Source organism: Tympanuchus pallidicinctus, unplaced genomic scaffold, assembly GCF_026119805.1.
Source record: "Tympanuchus pallidicinctus isolate F22 unplaced genomic scaffold, pur_lepc_1.0 scaffold25, whole genome shotgun sequence".
Lineage (NCBI taxonomy): Eukaryota > Metazoa > Chordata > Aves > Galliformes > Phasianidae > Tympanuchus > Tympanuchus pallidicinctus.
In genome coordinates this window covers 1,773,132-1,801,064 of record NW_026294742.1, presented here as the reverse complement: position 1 = coordinate 1,801,064, position 27,933 = coordinate 1,773,132, and the positions used below count along the sequence as shown (strand labels likewise).

The 27,933-nt window shown below is 42.2% G+C and overlaps 1 protein-coding gene across 7 annotated transcripts in view; it reads right to left on the bottom strand.

The window, feature by feature from the left end:
* The window catches only part of MTMR3 (myotubularin related protein 3), a 73,844-nt gene that overhangs the window by 15,989 nt on the left and 29,922 nt on the right, over positions 1-27,933 (bottom strand). For 6 of the 7 annotated variants that reach the window (XR_008208295.1, XM_052689696.1, XM_052689698.1 and 3 more), the window contains 10 exons: positions 25,504-25,581; positions 25,031-25,120; positions 23,675-23,791; positions 16,959-17,041; positions 14,547-14,713; positions 10,837-10,933; positions 8,961-9,074; positions 2,561-2,766; positions 2,207-2,338; positions 156-267 (listed from right to left, as the gene is read on the bottom strand). Coding sequence is in view for 6 of the 7 variants with exons in the window: in XM_052689696.1 (XP_052545656.1) it covers positions 156-267; positions 2,207-2,338; positions 2,561-2,766; positions 8,961-9,074; positions 10,837-10,933; positions 14,547-14,713; positions 16,959-17,041; positions 23,675-23,791; positions 25,031-25,120; positions 25,504-25,506 (1,121 nt within the window). In the remaining variant the exon portion in view is untranslated. Of the gene's footprint in view, positions 1-155; positions 268-2,206; positions 2,339-2,560; positions 2,767-8,960; positions 9,075-10,836; positions 10,934-14,546; positions 14,714-16,958; positions 17,042-23,674; positions 23,792-25,030; positions 25,121-25,503; positions 25,582-26,838; positions 27,170-27,933 lie in introns of those variants that run through there. The other variant, XM_052689695.1, reaches the window with a different exon arrangement.

Sequence of the window (27,933 nt, the reverse complement as noted above, 5' to 3'; positions counted from 1 at the left end):
CAAATTCTATGAAATGAAAATTACAGCTTTGCATTTTTGCACAGGAAAGTCAGTAAGAGGAAAAAACGTAACACTTGAACATCAGTTTACAAAACAGCAGGGAAAAAATATAGAAAGATGTAAATAGAGGCAAAAACCACTGAACAGCCACTTACTTTCCTGGATCTGGCATCTGTGTGCAGAGCAGACGCAGGGACTGAAAGCTCTTCCGGATAGAATGGATGTTTGCCATCCCCATGAACACTACTTCACAGTTCGGGTAATACTCTGCAGGGAAACACCGAGGGAGAAGGAACTACAAACTGTGCTTAGCTTAACTTCTAAAAGCAGCTTCTTCACCAGAACAAACCAGCGGTGCTGGGGGCAGATGAAAGAAGCTGTTCACAAATATTCTGTAATGAAAAACTAGTGCCTGGCCTTCAGTGGGTATTCCAGACATTGCAACACATCAAAACAGGAGAGAATTAGCAAAGCATTTCTCTATTTCTTTTCAATGTTTTACTTCACATTACAAAAGGCAGAGCACAAACCTGTGGGAATAGTGATACTGCTGTGTGGGTGTCACAATGTTTTTATGCAGACTGAGAAGCATAGAACACATTTAACTGATAATCTGTGGATGTTCCTAACTTTGGTAAGCTAATTCCTGTTTCTTATAGCAGTTATGGTTTTGCTTTCACAGCCACTCAAGAAGGATGAAAGGTCTCTTCAATCTGAATCGTGCTGAATTTCCCTATTGCAAGGAACCTCTATTGCAAGCACCTGAGAGATCCTCACAGTCAGGGAAGTTAGGAAAACAGACTGAGCATTCCTTCAGATGTTGCTACAGCCTGTCCTCAGGCAATGGCTCTGCTGGGGAAGCAGCAGCACAGTGGTCACCAGTGGACTGAGCTCTGCTCTGTGCTGCTGCTTCTGTTTGCACAAATTGATGGCACGATAGCAATAAAATGACCTCTCCTACAACAGAAAAAGAACCATGAATCAGAATGGGATATTGATTGCTTGTATAAGGAAATCCAGTATTCTCTTAGAAGAGTGTGCCTTCTACCATTTGATTTCCTGTTTAACGAGCTCAACAAATTCTGGCCAGACCAGAACATCCTGTTAGTGATAAAACAAGGAACTGCAGTCCAAAATGACTGACAGCACCAGACTGAGTATTTCTGCAATTTCTACTGAATGATGTTATAATGACACAAAACACAACATAACTGAGACCAATGTTACACCTGGGAATGAAGTAAGCGTGGCAATTCCTGGGGAAAAAAAAAATCAGTAAATGAAGCACTTAACACAAGTCAAATGCACTGGAAGTGACACTGAAGCTGCCTGGACGTTTCCTACAAAGAATTCAAGAATCGAGACACGAGAAAAATGAAACCTACTGCATACTCTGCTTTCCATGCTGCAGTTCTACTCTGGATGACGACGAGTTGTTCATTCATTCTGAGGTGTTAAATGGAAAATTCATCCCTTCTTCTGGTGTTCATTTACCAAAGTGCAGCTATTGCAGCAAAGACCAAACCAGGAATATATGGCTGAAATGGCCTGTGTTACCTCATCAACAATTTGATGGCTTTTTGGTTTTTTTTTCAGATTATCCAGCCATGGAATTTTAACAGACTGCATTCTCATCCAACAGCAATAAAATAATATCTTCTTTATACCATCAACGATTAGCAAGTGCCAAAGCACACAGAAAGTGATAAATGTGAACGCATGACAAACACAAGACGGATCAGGATTTCAGTTGCCTCGGGTTACAGCATAAATGCTTACAAATATTTCAGCTTTGCAAAAACTGTTGAAAAGTTGTCTTCTGCACAACCATTCTGGAACACTGCAATCCTTTGCAGTTAACATTTCAAAGTTTGCTCAGCTTTCCAGCCATCAGCCCAGTGGATGCGTTTGTCTCACACTAGCTTAAGTATGTGACACAGCAGGGGAAGGCAATCAGCACAGTTCAGCATGCACTGAGCCCTGTTACCAGCTGGTTCTGTTCTCTGAGAAAGCTAACTGAGAGTCAAAGCTGTCCTTCTGAAGGGCTGTGTGACGGCTGCCACGGTCCAGAATTTTCTCCTAGATGAGCAGTACTTGCATCCACGCAGCCTGTTAAATATGCACTACCTAAGAATATCGCTGTCATTATAGTCAAGCAAATGGTTTTGATCAACTTAATACAAAAATGTGAAGAGGCACTGCTTACCTGGGCACTCACAGCCTCCACCCTTGGCTCTGTTAGCCACAGCTGCTGCATAGGACCGTGCGTCTAAGATCAACAGCTTCTGAGGCTGTATTGCCAAACTCTCTGCTCCCGAGGCGTTAGAGATGGAGGAATCTGGGGGAGAAGATATGGAACTGAAGAATAACTGAAGGGATGCTCTTGGCATTGTTTGCAGCAATGATTCACTCAAGTCCCACAGCGTGTGTGCATCGTGCACACGGAAATCAGAGAACGCCTCATTACATACAAGGGATACAATCTGTTACACACACAAAGGAGATGAAGCTTTATATATAAAGCTCGGCCTTTTACAGAAATGAACAGTGGCAAACTTACCAAATTCCACATCAGAGAGGTCTGCTCCATTGGAGAAATCTCTTGAACAATTCCCATTCATTAGTTTGTTACTGTTGGACCTTGAATCCGAGGCACAGGCTTTGGCTACAGACTGGACAAGGTGCTCATCGTCTGCATTCCTCCAGCCCCACCAACTGACCTCAGGTTGTCCACAGCGGGAAATGACTGCTCCATTGCTCTGGTGCCTGAAAACGAACAGAACAGAAAGAACCAGTGCATAACTTGAAAGGTCAGGAGGAAAAGCACAGAAGGCATTAAATGGTTCCCTCCAGCATTTTAGTTCCTGCTGGGGAACCTACAGCTCAGCACTTATCTCCAGTCTGTGACTCAGTGGACAATGCACTCCACATGCTTCACTTCAAAACGCTGCCTGTAATTACACCTCCACTGAAAGGTAAAAGTCAAAGCTGAGTTTGGTCACGGAAAACAAAGCATTTCCCTCCTTAACATTGCTGCCTGTTGGCCAGTAAAAGCTGGGGAACATTTCAGAACAACAGGCTGCCATAAAGGGGCACCCAAGCCCTCCTGGCTAGTCAGGTCTACAGCTGCAGCATGACAGACTAAATGTGAAAGTTCAATTTAGCTTGTGCTAATTTATACAGCTAGAAAGGAGTAAAACCAGAGATTCATGCTTTGATGAGCTTTTTGTTGTTAAATCAAAATGTTCTACTAATTGAATCTGGGAAGAATGTTATGATTTTGGTACGAAATGGCAGAATGCAGCACGCCTTCTGTCTGATGACACTTAACACCAAGCATAACCAACTTGCACACTGATGGTATCCATTTCCAAGCATCATCTGTGAAGCACCCAAGGCAGTCCCTGAGCACTTTGCAGAACCACGTTATTTTAGGCACTATTGCACTAGTTTCTCTGAATGCTGAACATCTGCAGTTTTGCCCATTCTGAAGATTGCTTTAGTGTTTGTTAGGAAAGAGTGGCATTGTATCTTCATGTAATCTTGCAAAAAAACAGAAGATTTAAAAAACCAACCAAGACCTCACAATGTCACCCCCTTCCTTAAGCTTCTCAGCCCTGCCTCTTCCTCTTCTCAGATTCTCCCCCTCCTGAGGTTCCACTAGGTGTGGTTTTCTCTGTTCCTCCCCTTCTGGGGGTTGTGTTTCACCTGCTGCCTCCCACATCACCCACATCCTGCAGGAGAGCACCAAGGAGCTCTGCAGAGCACCAGCAGCACTGCTCTCCTCCACGTAAGCACCAGCGTGGTGCCGGGCTGGTAACAAAGTGCACAAGCACACAAACTGTTCTGTGGATACCTAAGTAGCAATGAAAAAGGAAAAACTGCTTATTAACTGAACATTTTTCTTCTAAAATGGGATATAAACTTTAAGTACTCTATACACTGATGAAACTTCCGAGGACTGGAAAAGAAGACAGAGAGAAGTCTATCAAATATATATATGTTTTTAAACACCTTAAGAATTACTATTATTGTTTTTTTCATTGACTACACATAAAGAACAGATGTGACATAACTGAAGAGTATCCAACCGCTGCTAACATGCTTCAGAAAACAGATTAGACACTTACCATTGTAATCTACTCTTAAAAAAAAGGTGTTCTGAAACATTGTTGCTTAGCTCTCGCTTGCTGTCCCCGTGCTGACACATCCCAGAGCTGCAGCAGAACACACAGCTCCCCATTCACTGCAGTGCTCACACACGGCTTCTACACCATCCTCCCTGACGTTCCCCAGGCACAGGACCTCAGCCACACAAGAAAGGCACTGCAGGTGGGGATGCAAAGAGCAGAGCCACGACTTTGCTCAGGCCACGTGGTGACTGAGTGGTGCCAAGCAGTGGCACACCAGAAGGTTTCACTCCATCACAATGACTCTACCCCCGTACCCACCTGCTCTCCCTTCCGTTTCAATGACCTGCAGGCACACATCCCCCCAACAAAGGTGTGTTTAGGCAGTGCCCTCCTTGCCCAGGAGCACCAGTGGAAACACAACCCCCACATCCCTAGAATTACGTGCCAATTGTTGTGCCTAAATGTTATGCTGGAGGAACAGAAGATGGAGTTTTCCTGCAGACAAACTGACCATCCAGCCTCAAGTCCACCAAGTGCTGCTTGACTGCACAGAAGTAAGGGTGAGCTGAATCTTTAAGCAAATTTACAGTTGGCCTTGACAGTCCTGAACAGAAGAAGGCCTGCCCACACCAATGCATCTCACCTTCTTTCTCTCTGTAACCAATTTATTGGGGTGCTCAGGTGTCAGAAATCCGTTTATAATCTGTTGTTAGAGCTCAGCACAACCACGTCTCAGCGCACTGCAGGGAGCAGCAACAGGCTGCCTCACACTGCTCAGTGTGAACATGGTTAAGACTTGCTGCTGAAAAACTCAGAATTCTGAACTATTTGGTGATATTGTATTTTAAGTACTTCTCATAGCTCCTCTGTAATGGTTTCATATAAAATCCTTTCACTGAGAGGAAGCAACTGACACGCTGCATTAACAGAAGCAAAGGAAAAGCAGTCTGAATGCCACAGCATTTACAGCAGGTGCCAGCAGGCTCCACGCAAAGGAAAATGGATTGCTGTTGAAATGAACTGCCTTCAGAGGCAGAACTATTGATAAAAATTTAGCTGAGCAAAAAATATACGCCGCTCACTGAGAGGCTGCCTCGCTCCTGGTACGCTGGCACAAATAACAAAGGAAGATAAAACATCATTATACATGCAATAATTCTATTCTGAACACCTAGATAAGCTCATTTACTCTCCCATATGTTCCCTGGGATTTCATTACCACCTACCTGCAGGATCATTTTCACAGAATCATAAACAGTTATATTTTCATCTCCAGGCTCTCACCTCCCATTTGTACCCTGAATGACAGAACCACCAGGACTGGAGCTGAGCTCGCTGGTGGCTGTGAAGCCCTGATACTCCTAAGCAGAAATCAGCAAGCAATTCTATTTACAGTAATGCTGCAGGAGAACAAACAAACAAAAAATAGCAAATAGTTTAAGTGTGATTCCGAGGTCCCTTGGGATGGACCTGAGGATAACACGGTACCATTCACACTGCAGTAGCAAAACAAAAAGGGAATTAAAAATATTCAACCAAACCTTCCACACAGACCTTCTAACCTCCTGGAGACACAGTAACATGTAGCCTCTAGACAGGAAAATAGAAGGTCCATGGTTTATTACTCACTCAGTAACTATAAAAACCATTATAAAGCACCATATAACTGTGTGATGTACAGCCCACCTCTGCATAAGCTTAATCTTTCTGTTCAAGCAACCTTTTGAGTACAACAATAAATCCACCAAGTCCTTGCAACAACAAGGAGCAGCAGTAAAGGCCTGCACAGCTCCCTGCACAGCACTACTTAACTACCAGTGCTTGCAACCAAAGAAATCTTTACGGCAATTCACCAAAGTAATTCAGCAGGTTGGTACACGCAGAGCTCTGGTTACCTCTGCTTCCTGTGCTGGCAGAAGCACTGCCTGCATGGGCAACGGCCTTCAGCAGTGTGACAGAGCCAAAGGCACCTCCAACACAGCTCATCGCTCAGCAGGTTCTCAGGAGCTGTTGTGCAGTGCAGATGAAGTCCCCTGCATTGCCTCATTCACTGAATCTCCCAAAGGCTTCTTCCTAACACCGATTTTCTGGGACCAAAGACAGGTCAGCTACAGAACCTGTTCCAGCCCAGATTTATCTGCCCGGATTTTCAAACAGGCAAACACTGAGGGAAACTGCAGAAGCTGGGTGTCACATTTTTCTGGAGATACGATCATCGAATAGAAGCAGTGCTCCTAGGAGCACAGGGAAATGCAATCTAGCAGGAGTATCTGTTGAAGTTTGCCTCTGAACTCAGCCTGTTCAACTTCCCAGACCTGGATACTGCCACAGCTCTTGAATGCTTTACGAGAGCAAAGAGGTTTTTGTAGCCAAGTGTCTGCCTTGCTGCTGCCTCGTCCCAGCACTCAGGAAATATCAGAGACTTGTTATTGGCTGTATTTAAAACATTATTACTTTCTTCCCTGAAGTAAAGCAGTAAGAGCAGAGTTATTAAATGTGATCAATAAATAATGAAATCAATAGTCCCCAAATCATTCAACAGATAATAATGCTGAATGAGCTTTCGCCCATTACTCCCTCAAAAGTAAGGAAAAAAGCTGCTTTTATGTCACATATATAAAGAGAGAACTATATATGGATTTCCAATCATACGGATCATCAAGCAGCAGCTGATTTGGCTCCTACTGGAGTGCAGAACAATGAAGCGAATGTCTCGAAAATCTATTACTGAGTGTCAAGATAAAGGAAAAAGAAACCAAAAAAGGGAAACTTTTCTCTCACTTGGAACAGATACAAATGAAATATTGTGTCGTAATTCAACATATGTAGCCTCATCTGAGCAGTCGAATATTAATGCCAGCAATTGAATAATTTCAGTCCACGAGGTCTTTCAACCACTTCAATCACCATCCCATAAACCTCCAGAATGCAGCTGCACTCAAGAATGCTCAGAAATTCATTACTTCTCCCGCGCAGTGAGAATGGAGGCAATGCTTCCCCATCTGAAGTGTGCCCAATTACGTGACAACTGCACCAAGGGCACAAAGCTCTGCAATGAGGCGTTGGAAGCTGGATACAAAACTGTACATAAATTGCACGGCTCTCTTTTATACACACAAACACTTTTGCACCATAACAATCAACCACCTATGTCTAAAAAGCATCAGCATATACTGGAAAACATTTTCCCATCACAGAGTGAACAGAAGACGGGGGCAATTCCTGAATGTTTGCAGAGCATGGTGCCACTGCATTCTGGAGGGGAAAAGGAGGAAAGACAGGAGGATTCAAAACCATCCGTGCGCTGCCACAGAGCGACGTGTTCTCCATTCATGGAGCAGAAACTGCCATCCTTTGTAAACAGTGCTTCGTAGCACCCTTAACTCTTGTGTGCCTGCTCCTCTGACCAAGGTCATACGATTCTGTCTTTACTGACCTCTAAATTTCACTTGCAGCTCAGAAAAAAGCTCTGTTCTCTCTGTTTCCAAGAAAAGAGACGGGGCAGATTTAACGGAACTCTCAGTGTTTGCTGTGTTTTTAAAAAAATCAGATGACAAAGGAATTGAAGAGATTTTAAACATTTATGGGAGGAAATGAGTACAAAGGTCCCAGAATACTTGGGAAAAAAAATCTGAAATATATTTCTATTAAATAAGCTGCCAACAAACGTCTCAGAAGAGCAGTTATCCTATGAACAACTGCTGGACTTACTTTAAGGAAAAAGATGCCCGCTTAAACTATATAAAATACATAGATGGAGCTAACAAATGCATTATTTTGTAAATGAGTTTTAATAATTCTAGGATTTGTTCTTGTTTATAGTGCACGGTTCGAGTATCTGTTTTCTCCTTGTGTTTCTTTTCTGCATGACTCTTCTTCCAAAAGGCCAGGTGGGAACCAAAGAAAGATGGCAAGAGTACCTGGCTAGAGATGCTACTCACCATGTCTGCAGTTGCATCAATTTCTCCACCTTACACTTTTTCATATTCTCAAAATACATAACTACCTGAACTGAGATGCTGCCCTATGAATGCCTTGCAGGACACACAATGCTGAGTGCTACCACAACACATCTGGAATTAAAAGATACAAACCATTATTCACACTCAGACTGAGTATGTCTGTCTTACTCTATAAATGGCTTGACAAAGGGCCAACATGTGCTGCTGTGCACACATTCCTGGAGGTTTAAATAGGTATAAAGTGGTATATAGGTACATAGGTATATGTGCAAGTAGCAAACGTACAGACAAAAACCCCAAACCAGCAAGGTGAATGCATCACACTTGGCTGTCATTTAATCACAGGTCTGAACTTCTTTCCATGTACAAGAGCACCCTGGCATCCTTGTCTGAACTGTTAGGATGACTTGCTTCCAGGTCCTATTCTGCTCATCCACAAAACTGCCTCTGAGATCCCTCTGGAGCGGAGCAGCAGAAGCCCAGAGTGGGTAACTGAGCAGATCAGCTCAGTGTGGTGTGTGGTATGGCTCCCAAAGGCAGCACAGAGGAGACTGTGCCAGGTTTTATTGCCTCTTTCCAGCCTAGTTCCCCAGTTCTACCTTGGCAGGTCCTGGGCCTGAATCATCCCCCCACATCATGTCACACACACAAGAACAAGGCAAGACGTGAGGTAAGCCTCTAATTACTTTGAATATACGAGAAAACTGTTAATTTAAAAGATCTTTAACACTTCCATTAAAGACTGCCCAGTGGACATCTGGGGCCCACAGAGCCTGAACACCAAGACTCCTGGTTCCAAGTTATTTCACTTTTGTTTGCTAGAACATCTCAGTTGTTGTCAGGTGAAAGCTGTTCCAGTGCCTACCTGTACACAACAGCAGGGATGCGCTTCCAAGACCGAAAGCTTGCCACACTCTCCAGCTCTTTATCCGTGATCCAGGCAGGAACTATAATCTCCTGGGGGTAGCTGCCACAGAGCCTGAGAGAAAAGCAGCACATAGGGTTGATGTAAGAAGCACAGAGCAATTACACACCACCTGCACAGCATGAACCAAAGAACACAATAAGCGACCTGATATCTGATCAGTCCAGCAGTTTTGTTAGGCCCTGTTTCATTGTGCATTAAGAAGCTTCTCCCCAGCATATTAAAAAATTACTGTGAACAGCAAGGTGCAGTTCAGGATTAGAAGATTTCTGTTTGTGTATGCTGATGATTTGCGATTCCATCAGGTGAAATAAACTGGGCACACAAAAAACCTCTACATTCTCTCCAAGCTAAAGAATTAACCACTCAGGCACTGGGTCACAAAGCACAGAAGAACTCACACACCTACCATCCAAGTTCTAATTCTAACAGAACCAAATTCTGACATAATAAAATGTTGTCCATTTTGGATGTTCTTTCATAGAATCACAGAATGGCCTGGGTTGCAAAGGAGCACAGTGCTCATCCAGCTCCAACCCCTGCTGTGTGCAGGTCGCCAACCCGCAGCCCAGGCTGCCCAGAGCCACATCCAGCCTGGCCTTGAATGCCTGCAGGGATGGGGCATCCACAGCCTGCTTGGGCAACCTGTGCCAGTGCATCACCACCCTCTGGGGGAAAAACTTCCTCCTCCTTTCTACCTAAAAAGGTCCAGCAAAACATAAGTAGAAGAAATGGGAAACAAGAACAATCAGCAATTAACTAAGCAATAAGCAATTAACAATTAGTGTTGCTTTGTTCTAACTACATTATGGTTCTGGGTAGTCTACCACAATAATTTTATAACTCATTTTAAAATATATACACTAGTAGGAGAATATCCTTAAAAAAAAAATCAAGTTCAACACCTGAGTTTTACTGAAAATGGAATGCACACTCCTACAATGAAGTTGCATGAAGGAACTTAAAAAGAGACACATGCACTGAGCAAGGACAGGTTTGAGGGCACTTTATTCCGAAAAATGTATCAATTGTGCTGAAAAAAAAAATCCTACCTCAAGTGCTGGCCACAAGAATGAAGCATTTGTATTATTCTGCTTCCTCATGGCACTGAAGTTCTCTTTTTCCTCAGCATTCTTTAGTTTTTTACTAGGCTAGACTTTTAGACACAAATACTGCTCATGCAGTAACAGCAGCTTCCAACTGCAAGTCATTATCCTCCACAGACAAGGCAATGAAACAGGTTCCATCACAAGTGTTACTGCTGGCTTTGCACTGACCTGGATGGGGCTGCAGCAGTACACTGCCACTGCCCATACACAGACAAACTGCTTTCTCTGACCCAGCAGACAGAAGAGGGGACATTTATTTATCCTACTCTCAGGAAAAGATTTTTTTCCACTTATTTCGGGGTCTGTAGGTTTGACTCATCCAAACTGTATTCCTTCCCACAAAGCTCTGTCATAAGTTAGAGAATAAGGTATGTTAAAAAAACTTTTTGTAAGTTCAGCACAGCTCCACTCTCCGCTGACTTCTTAAGGCTTCCCCTTCGTGCACTAGAAAGCTTATTCTCTAAGGAGATCTCCAGCAAGCACATCAAAATCAGATATTTCTAAGCCTGCAAAATTTTAACAGTTAGCAAAGCATTACATGCCACTTTAAAAGCACATTTATGCTATAAAACAGCAAAAAAAAATCATAGTTGCAATTGTCCCTTATGAGGAACTGCAGAACTTGGAAAAAGTTCCAGTAACTTGCTATAAAAAAGTGGTGTTTTGAGATGCTGTCTGGCTGCAGATCAGCAGCCCACATAACTTACTTGTACTTCTCATTGATGTTGGAAATTCTCCAGGCATTGTTCATATCAAAACCCATCCTCTCCACTTCATTTTTAAACCTTGAAGTTACATGTTCTCCTGGGTATCGAAGGCAGAGAGAGAAAACAAAGGTGAAATAACAAGATTCCTACCTTCCAAAACAGAGAAAGACACCATTACATCCTAGAGAGGGGAAAGAACGTTTCAGAAATATTGTCCACCTTCCATAGCCCTGTTTGAAAACCTGTGTCAAGCACAAGTAACTCAGCCTGGATTGCTGGCTCCCCCCGATCAGCTCTCTGGAAATGCCCACATCCATAAAACAGTGTTTTTCTCTAAAACAACCTGCCTCTGCAGGCTCATGGAAGAAAAACAGCTGAGCTCTGTATGTTAATGTGCATCTCAGGCTTCCATCTCTACTCTGCATAAATCAGAGAGGTGATGAGAATTCAATGTGTGATTGTTAGACACTAATATCAGCCACGAAGTTTAATATATTAAAGGAATGAGCTCCATTTTTTCCTGGACATAATTTTAAAATCATTAAAATGCAGCTGAAAAACATACAGAAAGGAAAAAGTATTTTGATAGATCTGGAGAATTAATGGTTCTTAAGAGTGCAGAAGCAGATAACTTGTATGAAATGTCTACTTTACAGCAGATGCAAATGTCTGAGCACCAGTAGAAGAAAAGGATTCTGCAAGTCTTTCTATTGCTTGCCTCTTTAAATGACTACAAAATCCTGAGGCAGCAAGTGAGAGAAAAAAGTACTGAAAATTAGTGCTTCAAGTATTCCATCTTTCTTTTACATGTTTCACAAAACCTTCAGTGTCTTTAAACACGAGATACACGTGCAGACACACGTGTCCCTGGGGATGGAGAGGTCCATAGCTGAAGCATTTCTGAGATATTACCAAGCAATTAGAAATAAATATAGAGAAATGGGTAAAGAATGAAGATAATGGCCCAACCACAAGACTTAATTAACCATGAAAGAAAAGCTACAGTGTCACTCATTTCTACAGCTCAGCTCACGTGCTGAAGATGGCACTGCAATTCCAGGTGTGCTTTACCACATGCAGGGTATTTGGTAAGCCTACTGAGATTGCTTTTCTCACGCTGTTTGAAAGCTGAAACGGCAGAATGGCACAGTGTGCAAACAGAGAACACCCCTAAAGGCTCACTGGAAAAACCAGGGACCTGACTGCCACCATCACTGTCTCCCTTTCCATCATGTCACTGGTGAAATAATCTCCGAAAAGAAAGAAATTATTCTGCCTCCCAGGCTGCGAATCTCCAGAAAGGTCAATCTCAGTACCGTGGAGGCACTGCATTCTGCTTTACCTTCCTACTGTCAGATCGACTGCAGTGGAGCTTGCCAACATTTTCCCACTTCTCACACGAACTCTTATTGCCTGCATGAGCTTGAATTTATTATCTGCTAGCCACCTAGAATAGATCATCCTGAAATGTCCTCTCTGTGAGGACAGGCCTCTGACCCTTTCTCAAGTGCAGAAATGAAACTGGAACAATACATTCTGGCCAGTCCACCACTTCTGTCCTGCTCTTCCTTATCACTGCCTTTTATTTCTGTCACTAGATGTTCTATTGGAAGAGCAGCGTGCCCTTGATGCACTGAGGATGGGCTTCACTATCAGCTGCTGTGAGGAATGGCCACTAAAACTCAGGGCACATGCTGAATTAATAGTCTGGGTAGCAAATGAGCATACTGGAGTATCTCCAACCATCAGTGCCACATACTGCCGATGTGTTTCAGAGAAACAGATGAAAATGAAATATGTTTGCTTTCTCCCTCTGGTTCATAGCCGCTCTGTGCATCAAGAAATCAGATTCTTCTCTCCAGGAAATGAAACCACAGCCCTGCCATTGTCTGCCCCTCCTGAAATGGGGGCATTTTGAGAGGCCTTCTGAGCCAAGATGCACAATCTAACTTCCTAAGCACAGCCCACCAACTCCAGATTGAAGAGAAAGCAAGCTATAGACACCATGGATGTGTGCTTTACAACTATAAACATTGATCACATGAGCCACAGCTCAAGCTCCCATTACATACACAGACAGTGCTCCAGAATGTGTTTTTCCCTAGAACTTGATACTTCAATGAACTCTGAAGCAACTCAGTATTTTTATCCATCTCTATCAAATACTGGGCTGCTTTGATGTAAACAAACAAATGAAAACCCAATGACTTGGATTCGTTTTTTAACTACATTCCCATTGGCTTACTTTAACTATAGTTTAATTCTTTATAGGAGAAAAACATCTACCATCAGAAATAAGCAAGCTACAGAGCAGAACAAGTTACTACTTGGCAATTTCATAGATACAGCTCTAAGACAAAAAATGGTTATCACAAAGTGAATGCTGCTCTGCACAACCCACTGTTGGGTTGAAGCCTGTCTGAAAAGGATGCAAAGGAGACTTAATAAACCTACATTTCTACTACCTTCCAGCTAATGAATTTACTTAGGGAAAAGACCTGAATTTTAAAATCTGCTCTGATGACTCCTCTACCTTTTTCAACAATCGCTAAGGAAGCACAAAGTGCAGGAGAAGAACCAGAACCACAGGACACCTCCTCCCACCTGGGTGCCACCTACTGGCTGCTCTTCCTCAGCCATCAAGAAAACTGCAGGCTTTGCTAAGCCTCACACCAGTTCCAGTGATAGGTGCCACACCACTCTACCATTCCCCTCCATTAACAAAGCTCTGATAATTAAGGTGCTTTCCTAAGATGTATGAATGTAGAGGGGCTCAGACTGCAGGGTGCCTGGAACACAGACTTCCTCACATTCAAGCAAGTGCTATAACCACCAGGGGAGGAATTTGCAGTTTTTATTTACTTGTGGACTTCTCTAACTATCTAGTGCAGGTGGTATTTAACTAAAAATAGGTCACTGCTGCAGCTGTGAAACTCACAGCTCAGATTTCCTTCTTTACCTCCTACTCCTCAACATCCATGCTAAAGGTGGCTGTTGCAGGTAATTACTAAAAACATGAGTATAATCAGTACAAAATGTTTTAGAATGAGTTACTGCCACGGTGAACAAAATGTTATCAGTACTACATGTGACTGCCTAAATTAAATCACCACAGGAACTTCCCCACAGCACTGAGGTGCAGTTTGCACAGTTTTGCACAGTCTGTTTCTTTTTTTTTTACCCCAAAGTAGCCACGGTAGGAGCTAATCTCTCATTTGTCCAGTCAGAACAAACTTCACATCATGCAGAAGTCCATACATGCAAGACATTGAAGGCACTTGCTGCAAGTGAAGATACACTCTGCAGCCACTGAGTTAGTGCAAGAGCTGATGTGAAAGGAGTCCATATAGAATCACAGAATGGCCTGGGTTGCAAAGGAGCACAGTGCTCATCCAGCTCCAACCCCTGCTGTGTGCAGGTCACCAACCCGCAGCCCAGGCTGCCCAGAGCCACATCCAGCCTGGCCTTGAATGCCTGCAGGGATGGGGCATCCACAGCCTCCTTGGGCAACCCGTTCCAGTGACAGAACAGAATATATCGGGTATCATTTAAACAGAAAAAAACATAATATTGATATTGGTTTTTTTTTGTGGGTTTTCTGTTTGCTTGTTGGTTGGTTGGGTTTTTTTGGGAGTGTTTTGGATTTCAGCAGAAAGCAGGCAGTCAGTGGTCAAACCATCTGTGCTGAACCCCAAAGTGCTTCCTCATACCTGGCCGACACAAATCCCCGTGCTGCTCCTTTTCACTGGCATACACCTCCATACACCAGGCGTGGTAGGCAAACGAGAACAGGTCTTCTATCTTGGAAGGGGGGCGGATGGCATTGTTCAGACGCTTAAGCCAGTCTTGACACTGCTCAAAAGTAGAAAACTGACACCTGTCACAGAAAGAAGCATTCATCTGTTAATTCTCAGTAACAGATGCCAGATTATAATATCTGATAGGCTATGAAAACATCCGTGAAAGCAAAAAAATGAGAGCAAACACCTTACAGGTAATTTAGTTCTGCTTCTTTATATTCTAACAGACAGTAAAAATGAAACCTTTGGATATTCCTACAGAAATACATTCTTATGGATTCAAGTTGAACTCTAAACATGAAAGCAATATTCTGTGACTGGGAATAAGCCAACGGTACACCTTACTCATCACGAATGAGGAATGCATTTATGCAGACACCTCGTTTAAAATGGTGGACAGCACCACTGAGTTCAGATGCAGCCTTCCTACAAAAGCAGAATGGTTTGGCACCTTGCTCTGATGGACACTAAGCACACAACTACTGCGTTCATTATAATGTAGTGTGTTCCTGCAAGCAAGAATGCATTTTTCATCAGACACAGAAGCAAAATCCATTTGAACAACATACTTAGCAAAGTACTACTTATCAGTAACCTCCAGTATTTGAGATCTCACATTATTTCCCTTACCACATATGCTAAGATTCTTGCTGCTGGCCTTAATAACGTTGCTGAATCTGAGCTTTGCCAAACCTGGCAGACTAACATCAACAGCCAGCAGGAACATCCCCTGCACAGGAGAAACTACACCCCAAAGCAGCATATTAAAATGGCATTGGCTTATTTCAATGAGGATTTCTGGCCTCTTCAGAATAACGGGGTGGAAATAAGAGCAGTGATACAAAATATTCACCAAACATTTGCATGCAGCTCAGCCTGTGCTCAGCTACGTTCATCGCTAATGACGGCGTCTGCGTTCTCTAAGGGCAGGATGATCATCCCCACCTGTACATACCTCACAGTCACACAGTGGAAGGAAGATGTCCAATTTGTGCTGCTTCACAAACATACCTGGAACAGCTGTGAGGAAGTACAGCCTGGCTGCGTTCATTCCTCATCACTGACCATAAAGTGAGCCCAGGATATTAGCTTAGGCTGGTTAATTATCTATTAAACGTCTCTAGTCAGACAAGACACATCTCACCTAAATACCCCACTTTTCAAATTCTTTTAAAGTTATTATGTGTCATTTCCAAAACTATCTTCATTTGAGCCCTAACGTTCAAAACACCAACAGCCCTGTTGATGAAAACATAACACAAGTTCTAAGTTTGGCTTCTCAACCCCACATCTCAGGGTTTTCCAACAGTTAGTGCCATCAAGTACTGGTTGTAGGAGCTGCAATTTTGAATGAAAATTCATCATGGAGGTCATAAATACAAATAATTTGTATTCACTGTACAATTGAAGAGAACTAAATTAACGTAGAGAGGAGAGTGTTTTTTTTAAATGTCAAGAGCTACGAGTTAAGAGTTAAGAGGAAGTTAAATATTTAATTCAAATTAAACTAAATATTACTTCTGAAGTAAAATCAGACCTCACCAAAATACAGCATTTTGAGAAGCAGCTGGCCTGTTAAACATTCTGAGTGCTCAGATGTGACTGGGGCTCGTTTCATTATATGAAAGGTACTGCCAGCAAACATTTAATCAGAAAAAACGTTCCTTTCTTGTTAATTAAAGTTTATAGATCAAAATTAATTTCTCCAGCACAAAATAGGGAACAGTGAAGCTCAGAGACTCCAGGGGCAGATGCTGAAGACCTGCTGAAGGACAGAAGCACATTAACACTCCCTTCCGCAGGATGCTGGTTAACCTGCTGTGAGTCAAGGTGGGCTGCAGGCCTGGCTGTACCTTAATCCCAGGCCTTCTTTCCCAACTTTCTTCTTAAGGATACCTCCTGCACTCTGACAGCTGTCAGAGCACAGGGTGGCTGGTGCTATCCAGCCTGAAGGTTTCATGTAGAGCTGCACAAACCTGTATCTTAAGCCCCCACTCTTCAGTCCCAAATGTTGATTAATACATTTTTTCTAAGAAGCGTGTGTTTCAGTGGTTTCATCTAGTTTCATGTCCAGCAGTGCGTGCTAAGGCAGAGAAAAAGCTGTGAAACTAAAATCCAAATACAGTAAGATAGCTTCTTAGGGTCTGCTACAGTGCAGACATCTTAATCCCATCCCATCGTACACAAAAGCAGACAGAAGAAAAACTTTCAGGGGAAAGCAAGTGCACAAATGAATTAAGAAATACGTCCTTAAACCATCACAGCTGTTCACATTACACAGAAGGTACACTGACCACCATTCAACATCTGTCCTAGTCATACCTTATAACCTTGCAGTCTTTGCAAGTCAAATGAAGTTGAAATATATCACGACACTCAACACTTTCTATAAGCTGCAACGGAACCTGCAATTAAAAAGATTATATGATTTAATTTCAAGTGGGATTAACATTGCAATTTCTTGGTATATTTCACAAGGATTTATAATGGGACTGCGTGGAGACAGAAAAGAAAGAGAGAAAAGCAAAGGAAACTAGGTACAGCTACTTCAACTGCTCTGAAGTATCGTAGATCAGTGATGTTTCTAGCTCCATTGCTGCATAGCCAAAAAGCCTTAAGGGATACCAGGAAAACAGCTGAAATTATCAGGGACAGGACTGCAGCACTGGTAACGTATGTGAAGGCAGAAAAAGCAGCAGAAACCCACAAACTCCTCCCTCACGGAAGCTTCTCTCCTGTAGGTCCAAATTTAGAGATTTATGAAATGTAATTTTAGCTACTGGTGTTGGAAACAAAATGCTGAGCAAGATGCCTCTTAGCACGCCAATGCAGTCTACAAGCTTCTTATATGGATGTATTCTATGTGTCTTATTTAGGGAAAACCTTTGGCATTTGTAAATCAACACCCGCGATCAAAGCTGCTGTACTGAGAGTAATAAAGCTGAATTGTTCATTTTTAAAGGTGCATGGGATGTTTTAGGGCACACGTAACTTGCAGAAGCATGTGCAAATACCTTTAAAGATGAGAAGAACCCACACAATGAAAATATTAGTTTTCATTAGTAGCCTTGGACTTTTATCTGAGACAGGCACACCTATGTTGTGGTCTTAAGTGACAGAAGTTAGAACTCAATATCTCATACGTAATTGTCTAAATTCCAGACGCAGTTACAGGATTTAAGACTAGTGTAAAATTGTCTGAAATGCTTATTAGAGATGATATTGAACATTATACAAGGCAGCAAAACCTCTGCCACTGAGATTCTTGAATACAGATGCTATCAGAGAAGCATTCAAATGCTCTTCTCTTTGTCACCAGCCAGGTATGATCCAGCAGTTCAAGTTCTGCCCTGCAGGTTACACGGTGGCTTTCAACCCTGCTCTGACAGTGCCTGTGTGACTCTGGGCAGACATCCTCGAAGGTCGCTCCCAACCAAGGATCCGAGGTGTGGAGCCAAGGCTGCTTCTATTCAGCCACCACAAAGCTGAAGTATTCCCTGATTTGAATGGAAGGAGAAAAGGAGTCAAGAATAGGAGGCAGAAGAAACACGTCTAAGAAACGTGAGCCATAAGAAACCTTCTGAGCACAAAGATGCCTACACAGGGTGAAGTCTGACTGGACAGCCCAGTAGTCAGGGTATTCAAAGCTGGAGTTGAATTTTAGTCCATGCTTTCAGTCTTGTTACTGTTTTGGCAATAGTCTAAAGTAAATTACATGACAGTCTAGAGTAAATTACATCAACAGGCATCCAAACATGCACCCCTCAGCCAAGCCTCCTTTTTATTTGCTGTCATTAAGATAAAATTGTCTGCAGAACCACCCAGCTCTGGTGGAACAAGTGAGCAGTTAGAACTGGTACACTGAAGATGCTGATGATACCTACGTAAAGAACTACTCAAGTGCACTGCAGACAAGCGTATCAGATGTACTTTTGTTACTACAGTCAGTGCTCTTATTTTTATCAGCAATTTCTCCAACTTGAGTTTTGTCTGCAAGGTAGATAAAATTGTGATAATTTGTCTAACGAGGGACTGGACCAGAACCCTCCAAGTCTTCCTTCCTGACCAGACAGTCTCACATATATCAATAAATGATTTAAAACTACCTCAGCTTACATGGCACCAACACAGAAAGATACCCTCCTCCTACTACCTGATTCGAGACCTAGAAAGCATCCTTTATAGGTCAGTTGTTCCTTTACCTGCTATTATTCTTTTTCAAGGTCTCTTCTACTGCACTCCTTCCAGCACCCATCTTGCTCCCTCTTCCCACCAGCCTTGTTCTAGCTCCTCTTCCTCCTACCTGCACTCTAATGACATACCAACTAGTCTTCCATTCTGCATTATTTCTGATTTCCTCTCTTACAAAGCAGTCTTTGTTCTACTCCTTTTCAATCCTCCCTCTGCTCAACAGCCATTCTTTATTCTCTTGACAGTCTACACATGGCTCCCCATCTATTTCTTTCTTACTTTAGGACTACCTTCATACCAGTCTTTTAAATTTTCTTTTCCAGTCATAGAGATCTATACTCTGATCCTCTTCAAACTCCCTCCTGTCCCATATCTCAGTGCCCAGTAAAAAACTCTAACACTATCCACCTTCACCCTCCCCTTCCTTCCCATGGATACTCTTCCATTTCCACTGTTAACACACTTCAGGCTGAAGCACGCAGCAAGGCAGACACGTGCAGTTAGTTTGCTCTTGAAAGAGCCCTCGATTTTATATGCAAGCACTTCACCACATACTAACATCCATCTCAAGAAAGCAGTGAAGCAGTAATTTTCACCTTTATACAAAGAAACATGCACTGTTATCAAAGGCCAGCCACATCACATGATAGAGAACACTACAGCCCTGTGCTCCTCTTCTTGAAAATCAATCTCTTTTTAAACATCTTACAACTCAACCATTTTCTTCTGGAAGTCATCTCTCCTTTAATTTTTATTTACTGGAGCCGTCACCTCACAGCAGCACAAAATGTATTTAGAGAAATATACCTCCAGACCCAGAAAAAGAAAAGCGATGTTTACACTGCTGAAACAACCCACCTCCTGGCTCAGGCCGTGAGCGCGACGCCGAGCAGTACTGGAGTGTGTCCAGGCTGTTTTAAGGCAGATCCCTGAAGACTGACGATGCTGTTCTGTACCCTGCACACCACTTGGCCTCAGACTCTGCTGGATGCCATGTGTAACTCAGAGGCCCTGAGCTGTAATTAGTACTTTCTTGTTTTCCTGCTCCTGAGCCTGAAGTAATGTTAGGGTTACGTTACATGTTGGTTACTTTACACAGTATGAGGTCAAAGCTATGTGCTCTACGTCCTGAAACACAGAACACAGCACACGGAGGCACAGACGCTGCAAGATCAGCTCAGAAGGCCTTAGAGGACTCTCACAGGTGGAGGAGTTCAAATCCTTCCAGCCCTAATATTGCTCACAGACCTTGCAAGGAGTACCCACATCAAATTTTGCTTTTAATCACACCTACATTACAGCTTAGACTCGTCTTACAGGTAATCATTTAGCCCCCTTTTTTGCCTTCAGGACCAACACACAATTGGAGGATCGACATGAGGACTAAGCACAGATGCAGCACAGCTGTAATACTCACATAAGTCTGGAAAGGAACCAAACAAATCATTTTTCCACTAAAAAGCAAGGGGGAGCTCACACAAAAACCCATGTGATCCCAAGACTGAAAGCCTCCATCTTGCTAGTATGATTTTTTTCTTCTCCTGCATCCAGAATCCACTATTTGAAAGAGGCTACATTCAAACCCGTGGTTTCATAAACTACTCTAATATTTTAATTCTCCCATAAATGCAATGAGCTTACATCGAGAGAAATGATCAGACAAACTCCAGCTGCAAAGTTTGAAATTTTCTTAAGGAAAGCCAATCAACAGAGATCAGCCTGGGAACCAAACCTCTCATGTGCACTGAGATATCACTGTTGTGTCTGCATTTTCATCCTGTGGATAAATGCAAGTCAATGCTTTTTAATGCCATAATCCCTTCAATTTATGCATGGTCTAAGGGATCTTTTGTTTTTGCATTTAAAACACCACATTCCTGTTACTGCTCAGCTCTAGGAAATTATCCATGGAAAGGACTTAGGCATACAATTCTTTTCTGCAGTGTTGCAGTGTGAGCATTATCAACATTTAAATGTATTTACTTTCAAGCACAGGTGCAGCAAGTGATCTAGCAACACTGTGCTACTTACTGAGGTTTCACAAGCATCGTTTGGACAGCCAGTCTATGGAATTGTAAACAAAAAGAGAACAGTGAGGGACAAAAACAAAGACTGGGAACCCGTTTTTAACTGGATTCCATTTCCTGCAGGCAGTTTTGCATTCCCTGGAGGATCATTTCTAGAGCTGGCACACAGGAACACTCCATGTACTTCGAGAGGAGATGCCTGTATGGAACAGCTGCAAAGGCGTTCATTTTAACAGCACCATAATCCAGACACTCACTAAGGATCCTCATTCACACACACAAATGCTTCTCTCTGCTGAGGTGGGAAGGCTGACAGTAAGCCTGATCTTAGGATATTGACTCTTACGAAAATGATTGAAAGAAGATAAAACAATCCCAACCTAAGGAAACTTCCCTTTTTCCTCTTGTAGAAGTTTTCTGAAGAGCTCGTGATACAAAACCACTACAGAAATCAAGATGAACACAATCAGAGATTACTCAGTGAAGAGTTCCTTTAGAAAATCACCATCCCATCAACAGTAACAAAAGTGCTTATTATTCCAAACTTCAGCAATTTACATGTGGTTCCTAATTACTGCTAACACCCTTCATCCTTACAGGTATTCCAAACCCTATCTGCCTTTGGTCCCATACTACAGAATCCACCATAAGTCATTAGTGATGGCCACTGAGAATTACCAAATAACCATATTGTACTCTTCCACCTAAAGTATCTAATTGAATCTTTCTGGTTAATGATGACATCCAAAGAAAGACTAACAAACCTTGGAGACATCAAATGAACTAAGAGGGATAAAAGTCAGTGAAGCAAAATTAGCATGGTAATATTTATACCATTTTATGTACTTCTTGCTAACTTCAAATAATATTTTATTTAAGAAAACATCCATTTTTGTTACTGCTCATAAATATTTAATTGGTTACTCTTCAAAATTATTTTCCAGTTATCCTAAGGACGGATACATCAGTGCACAATTAGTGCCTTCTCTAATAAAGTAACTCAGCCATTTCCTGGCATTCCTAAGGACAAACTCCCAATTGCAAGAGCTACCCTTGTTTCTCAGCTCTCAGCTGCCTCCTGTTACACATTCAGTCCTTTTCTCTGCCACAACATTCAGACTCCAAATCAAATAAAAACAAACAAATCTAACATTAAATACTGCAGTAATAGAGAAAATTCAGCCTTCAAATTCATGTTTCTACCACAAAGGACTCCTACAACACACGTTCTCACAACACATCCTCCTGCTGTTGCCAACAGCTCGGTGGGAAGCAGTGGCCGGAGTGCAGTTGAGCCACGAGCACCTGGCTGAACCTTGGCTGCCATTCCCATGCACAGACTGAGTCCCACATTATATTCCTGAACCACACAATAAGAAATGGAAAGCAAAGTTATTCTGTCTTCATGCATGCATACACACAAACTATCTTCCTTGTTCGGTCAGCAACGAAAGACAAGAGCCCTTAGACTTCCAGTTTAATTTTTGCCTTCAGAAATGTTCTGCCAGCATTCTGAATAACTGCCATGTTGAGAAATTATACCTTGGTTTGTTGGAATAAAGCACACACCAAGAATTTTAGCACTTGGTGCTGTATGCAGACATTTGCTAGCCCAGCAGATATGCCTTGCATCCTACATTGAGAGCTCATGAACTCAAAGGGCACTTAATGTGATTAAGAACTATGAGAGGCACATATAAGCCTAAAGAACAGAGCCACAGGATTAGAGACAATGCAAAACAGTGAAGATTTAAATGATTAGTAAACATTTTTTTTTTACAGAATTAAACATTTGGCTCTAGAAACAATAAAAGAACAAGTTAAAATTGATACGACATCAAAGTTCTACCAGTTATGTGCACAGGAGACCTCAGCGGTGTTGCACACCACTAGGATGCACGTCTCAGTGCAGCACATGACAGGCACCTGCCTTCTTTCCTGCTGCCCTTGCTTTGGTCAGCTTTAGAACAACATCCAGCAGTTCTGGTGTTCCACACTTAACTCAGTAATTCAGTAATGACACCTGGCAACTATTCACCACTACCAGAGGCAGGAATGGTCTTGAACTAAAGAACTGGTGGAAAAACCCATCCTGATGGGAGGGGGAAAATATGTCCAGGTTGTTTGAACCTATCTTGCTGGTTTCATCAAATGTTTGCAAAAACACTTCTGTGCCATGTATAATGTCCCAGTGAATTCTACAAAGTTTACAAGTTGTATTATAACCTGTAAGACAGGAACATGTCAGCATCATACTAAGGGATTATACAATGCTCACTGAATTCATTTTCACATAAAATCTATTTCTATGATCCTCAGGAGCAAGATATGTAACAGTTCTTAAGGATGGACGTACAGTTCTATTAAGAAACGCACAGGAATCTGAAAATAAGGTAAAATTCACAAGTTTCTCATATCTGTGACACTACTGACACTATTCAACTTCAGGCATCAAATTTTAGAAGCTACTCCAAGCAAGCCATGAACTTGGCTTAGATTCTGCAAACAGCCCTCAGGAGGACCCTGTTTGTTTGTCCACCAAGTGCATGCAGAGCTTAGGCAGCAGGTATGGCTGACAGCCACCCGTACAGGGAAGAGAAAGCAGATGTGAATTACAAAGCCGTGCTTTCAGAGGTGCTGAGCAATCTTTTGAATTCCAAGTACACCTTTCTACCGTGTTAAAAACACGATTTGAACACAGTAAGGAGATTATTCATTACTCAAACGTGAAAAGGGAAAATCACTGTATTTTCATCTAATTCTCTTCTTTGGATTGAGTTCAAAATACCTGCATTGCTGTGGCAGCACAGTAACACTTACGTTCACAACAGACTCCTTGAATTTGATGTGAAGTCTGTAATTAGAAAGTGCAATGATGGCATCCTCTGCTCGTCCTACATACTCTGTGCTCTCACCATGGAGTTCAATGAACGGGACCTTCAGAACGGCAGGAGAAGTCTTTTAGAAAGCATTTATCAAAACACATCCCTCCTGTGAGCATCCACTCAAACACACAATAACAACAATGCAAAATGAAACACCCCTGAGAACCCATCTAGCTATTATTGAAATAAAGAACTGCAGCCTTTCTTTAAACAATGCCCCAATTTCTCACAGCTTGCCTGAGTTGTATGCGCTCAGTCAGTAAGAAGACTGCATTTTTATCAAAAAATTGGCAAGCAGTCCAACACTGTGATTTATGCCCTTGCTCCTTACTTAATAGAAAGTGACATTTCCATCTCGTTATTAAATCCATCCTAAATTAGGCAAAGCATAAATCATGCATAACCTTCTACGCTGCAGCCACCCCAGCACCCACTAAGCATTTCAGACTGGAAGCCTGACTGCTACACAGTGCAAGGCAATCAATCAAATCATAATTTTGACTCTCATTTTCCACTGCTAATATCAAAATGCTTGACATGCTGCTGCTTTAGAAGTTGGAAAGAAACTACACCTGCAACTTTCTGCTGCACATAAGAATCGCAGTTGTTTAAGCAAAAATAAGATTTAAGCACAGTTCAGCTGAGTTGAGTGAAAGGCATGCCAACGCTCAACTTGAAACTAACCTGGTTTTACATCAGCTTAAGGCAGTCAAAATATTTTCTATTGCCATGAAACACACTAGCTCTTCAGTTAACAGAAGGAGATCTACATGGTTAAATCATCTGAATTAAATTGATTTCACCTGAAGTTCAGAAAAATCAAAAACCAAACAAAAAATCTACTTTGTGCTACATAAGACTCCTGGCTTCTCTGCAACAGGAAGCAATGGTAGAGAACCCAAGCAGCAGCATGAGGTGCTTTTGCTATTTGCTTGCTTAGGTTTTGTTCTTGCTGGGGCAGAGGTTGGAACACAGTTCTCAACTATGAAATAAAAACTTTCCTAACACCGATAAAAAGGGATTATTACTAAATTCTCAGTGCAGGAAAAAGCACTTGACATCACAACATGGGTACGTGGCTATGCTTTTCAAGTACTGAGGAAATTTCTGCAATGTAATGCACAAGCTCTCTGTTCCAGCCAATATTTGGAGCATTTGCACAGGAAGTGTTTTTCCCATTACTGCTATTTGCTCCCATTACTGTGCTGATTCACAGAAGAACATTCCACAGATACACGGCTCAACAAGGGCCACTGTGATCTCAGCTGGCAAGGAGAAGCATGGTGATTACCTGAAGGTTCTCATCCTCTCGGATCAGCTGCTTCCTGGGAAAAATCTGATTAGCTTGGATGCATTCAAGGCTGTGCTGAGTCTCTTCATCCTGAAAAACAAAGCTTTACAGTTAACCTCAGCACTGTCACTTAATGCCCCCCTCACCACACAGCAAGCTATCAATGACCAAGGAAAGGTCAGAGACAATGGACTGTTCAGAGAACACAGATTTCAGTACCTTACTGAAGTTACCACACTTCCAAAGAGGAGCACACAGACAACTAAATACATTAGAAACTGATTTCCTTCCTGCAGCCCGATTACCAGTCATGAAGAAGAAAGCCTTGCATGGGTAATAGGGGGGAAAAAAGCATTAGCTTAGGCTAGTTTAACAGTACACTTCAGATTCAACAGTCCCACATGTAAGTATCAATCCTAATGCTTTGTTAGATTTCAGCCTATAGAGGCTCTTGATAGAACACTTTTGCTTACCATGACAGGCCCTGGGTAGGAGGAGAAATCCTCGTCTTTACTCACAGCACTTTGAGGCTCGTCTTCACTTATTAAAATCTGAAAAACAAGAGAAGTGTAACAAATTAATTTTGCTTTGGCAAATGAAAACAAATGCATTCGTAAAGCTGAGAATTCAGCTATTAGAAAATCAGAAGCAAGTAGTAATTAGGAAAAGCTGAAATCCATATCAACTGACTCTCCTGAGACACAAAATCATTTCTAAACTTGTCTGGCTCCTTCCATCCATACTGAAAAAATCACCTTTGAGTTTGCTGCTGGAAACGTAGCAGCCCAACAGCAGCACTTACAGCACTCGATTGATGTCACTGAAATACGATGTGTTTCTGTCTACATCACCCTGAATTTTCTCCCAAGCCACTTGCAGATGGTGATGCATAAACAGACAGGTTATAAAACTCCAGGAATCGCTGTGATCGTTTACAGAATCACAGAATTTCATGTGATGTCCAACACAGGCTGCTCCTTAAGCAATTCTGTTTCAATTACAGCATACAAATCACCGTTCATACGTGGGTTCTCTGATAGATAGAATTCCTCGTTTTACAGTAATGCCTTACTTCCTGCAGTCAAAGATACACCAAAACAGGCATTTTCTTACACATCCCCTTCCAGGAGCTCCAACTCCCCATGTACTTGTGCCTTGCTCTCCCCACTATCTAACAACCCCCCACCCCATCTCTTAAAACATGGAGACTGCATGAAAATACTGAGGAACAGACAGCCTTGAAGTTAATGCCATCGATCCTACAAGCAATTTGGTGACTACAGCAGTTACTATTTGGATTTTAAGATCTGTTCTAATCTATCAAGCTTTTTAATTCACCAAATTATACCCAAAATTCCTGTCTGTAAAAGTTTGGAAGCCAGTGGGAAGACTTTTAAAAGGCAGGCAGGTGCCAGGAAGTGCCTGTTTGAATTCTCAGAAGCAGGGAGGCATCAGGCTGCTGTGAATTTCTTGATATAATCCAGTGGGACAAGACAGCTCTCCTGAGAATACATAGAAGCAATTGGAAGACAGGTCTGACTCCTGGTAGTTGTTCTTTTCATTTTGGAACTGCTTATTAAGGTGTTCTTAATTTGACAGAGCTCAATGGATCAGTAAACAATTAGAGCCCTGGGAGCATCAAGGGTCTTATCTGTGTCTCTTGAGTCTGGCCTGCATATAAGAAACACTGAAATTATTTTTGAACTTTAAAATTGCAATTCAGCTGCTTACATCAGTGGAAGCTTTAGCTGCATAGTTTCATTTCTTTCATCAGTTAACTTGCTAGTAATCAGCAATTTAAGTTGCACCTTTTTTGGCCTTTCTTCATGGTTCCTCGTGCGTTCAGGATGATAGATATTAACAGTAGAGTGTGATCACCTGGAACTGTACTCTGCCCTCTCTGTATTCACTCTGTGGATAGAAAGCTTTAGCTTCCAGGCTGATAGACACTGTATCATCTTATACTTAACCCATCTGTCTGCTTCTTTTTATCAGTGTTTTTCTGGTTTGTTTCATTGTGTGTTTAAAGAATTAATACAGTATTTCAAAGTTTTGGCTGTTTACATCAAATAAAAGATTAAGGAGTTCAATGTTTCAGCAAGTTCAGTCTGTTCTCAGTTCATGTCGCCCCACTTCTAAATATATCTGAAGTTACCAGTGCAACATTTGACACAAAACCACTTGGCACCCATGGGCTCACCAACATGACAGCTCTGCAGGAAGTGCTAACTGCACCCTGCACCCTGTGCACAACGTTAGCAAAGGGAGAAGGAGCAGCAGATGCGCATAGCACGAAATTAGAACGTCCCACTGCGTAAATAGGAAATCTCAAATGGATGAAAAATGTGTCCCCAAAGCCTTCATGTCCGCAAAGTAGCCAAGAAGTAACTCACAGAGGCTCACACACAGGTTCTTAATCCCACACTTAGAATTCCACAGCTTGCAGAAGGTGTTTCTGAGCTGGGAACGGGGCTGTGGCACGGTGCTAAGCTGGGAGTATCCAATCCTGCAGCCATTACTTCTACTTTGGTAAATCTCTGAACAAAAACTCAAAGCAAACCTGTTGGAGATAGGTGAAAAAAACTGGAACTCTCCAGTTTCTCATTTTGAATACTTCTGTTAATACTGTATTGCTCCAGGTACTAATAAGCAAAACCTGATGGAGTCCTGGTGGGAGTCCATCCTGCATCATAGCAGCAGACAGTGAAACCCCCTGGTGTTCTCTACAGTACAAGGAAATAAAGTAGTGGTGTTATGGGACATTTCAGAAGTGAACATGTTCTAAAATAAGATACACAAGGAGTTTAAATAGTTAGAGATAACACTTAATAAAAAAATATACTGTATACAATACAGTAAAATGTGAATAAAATGATTTATTCACTGCACTGCGAAACTATGTT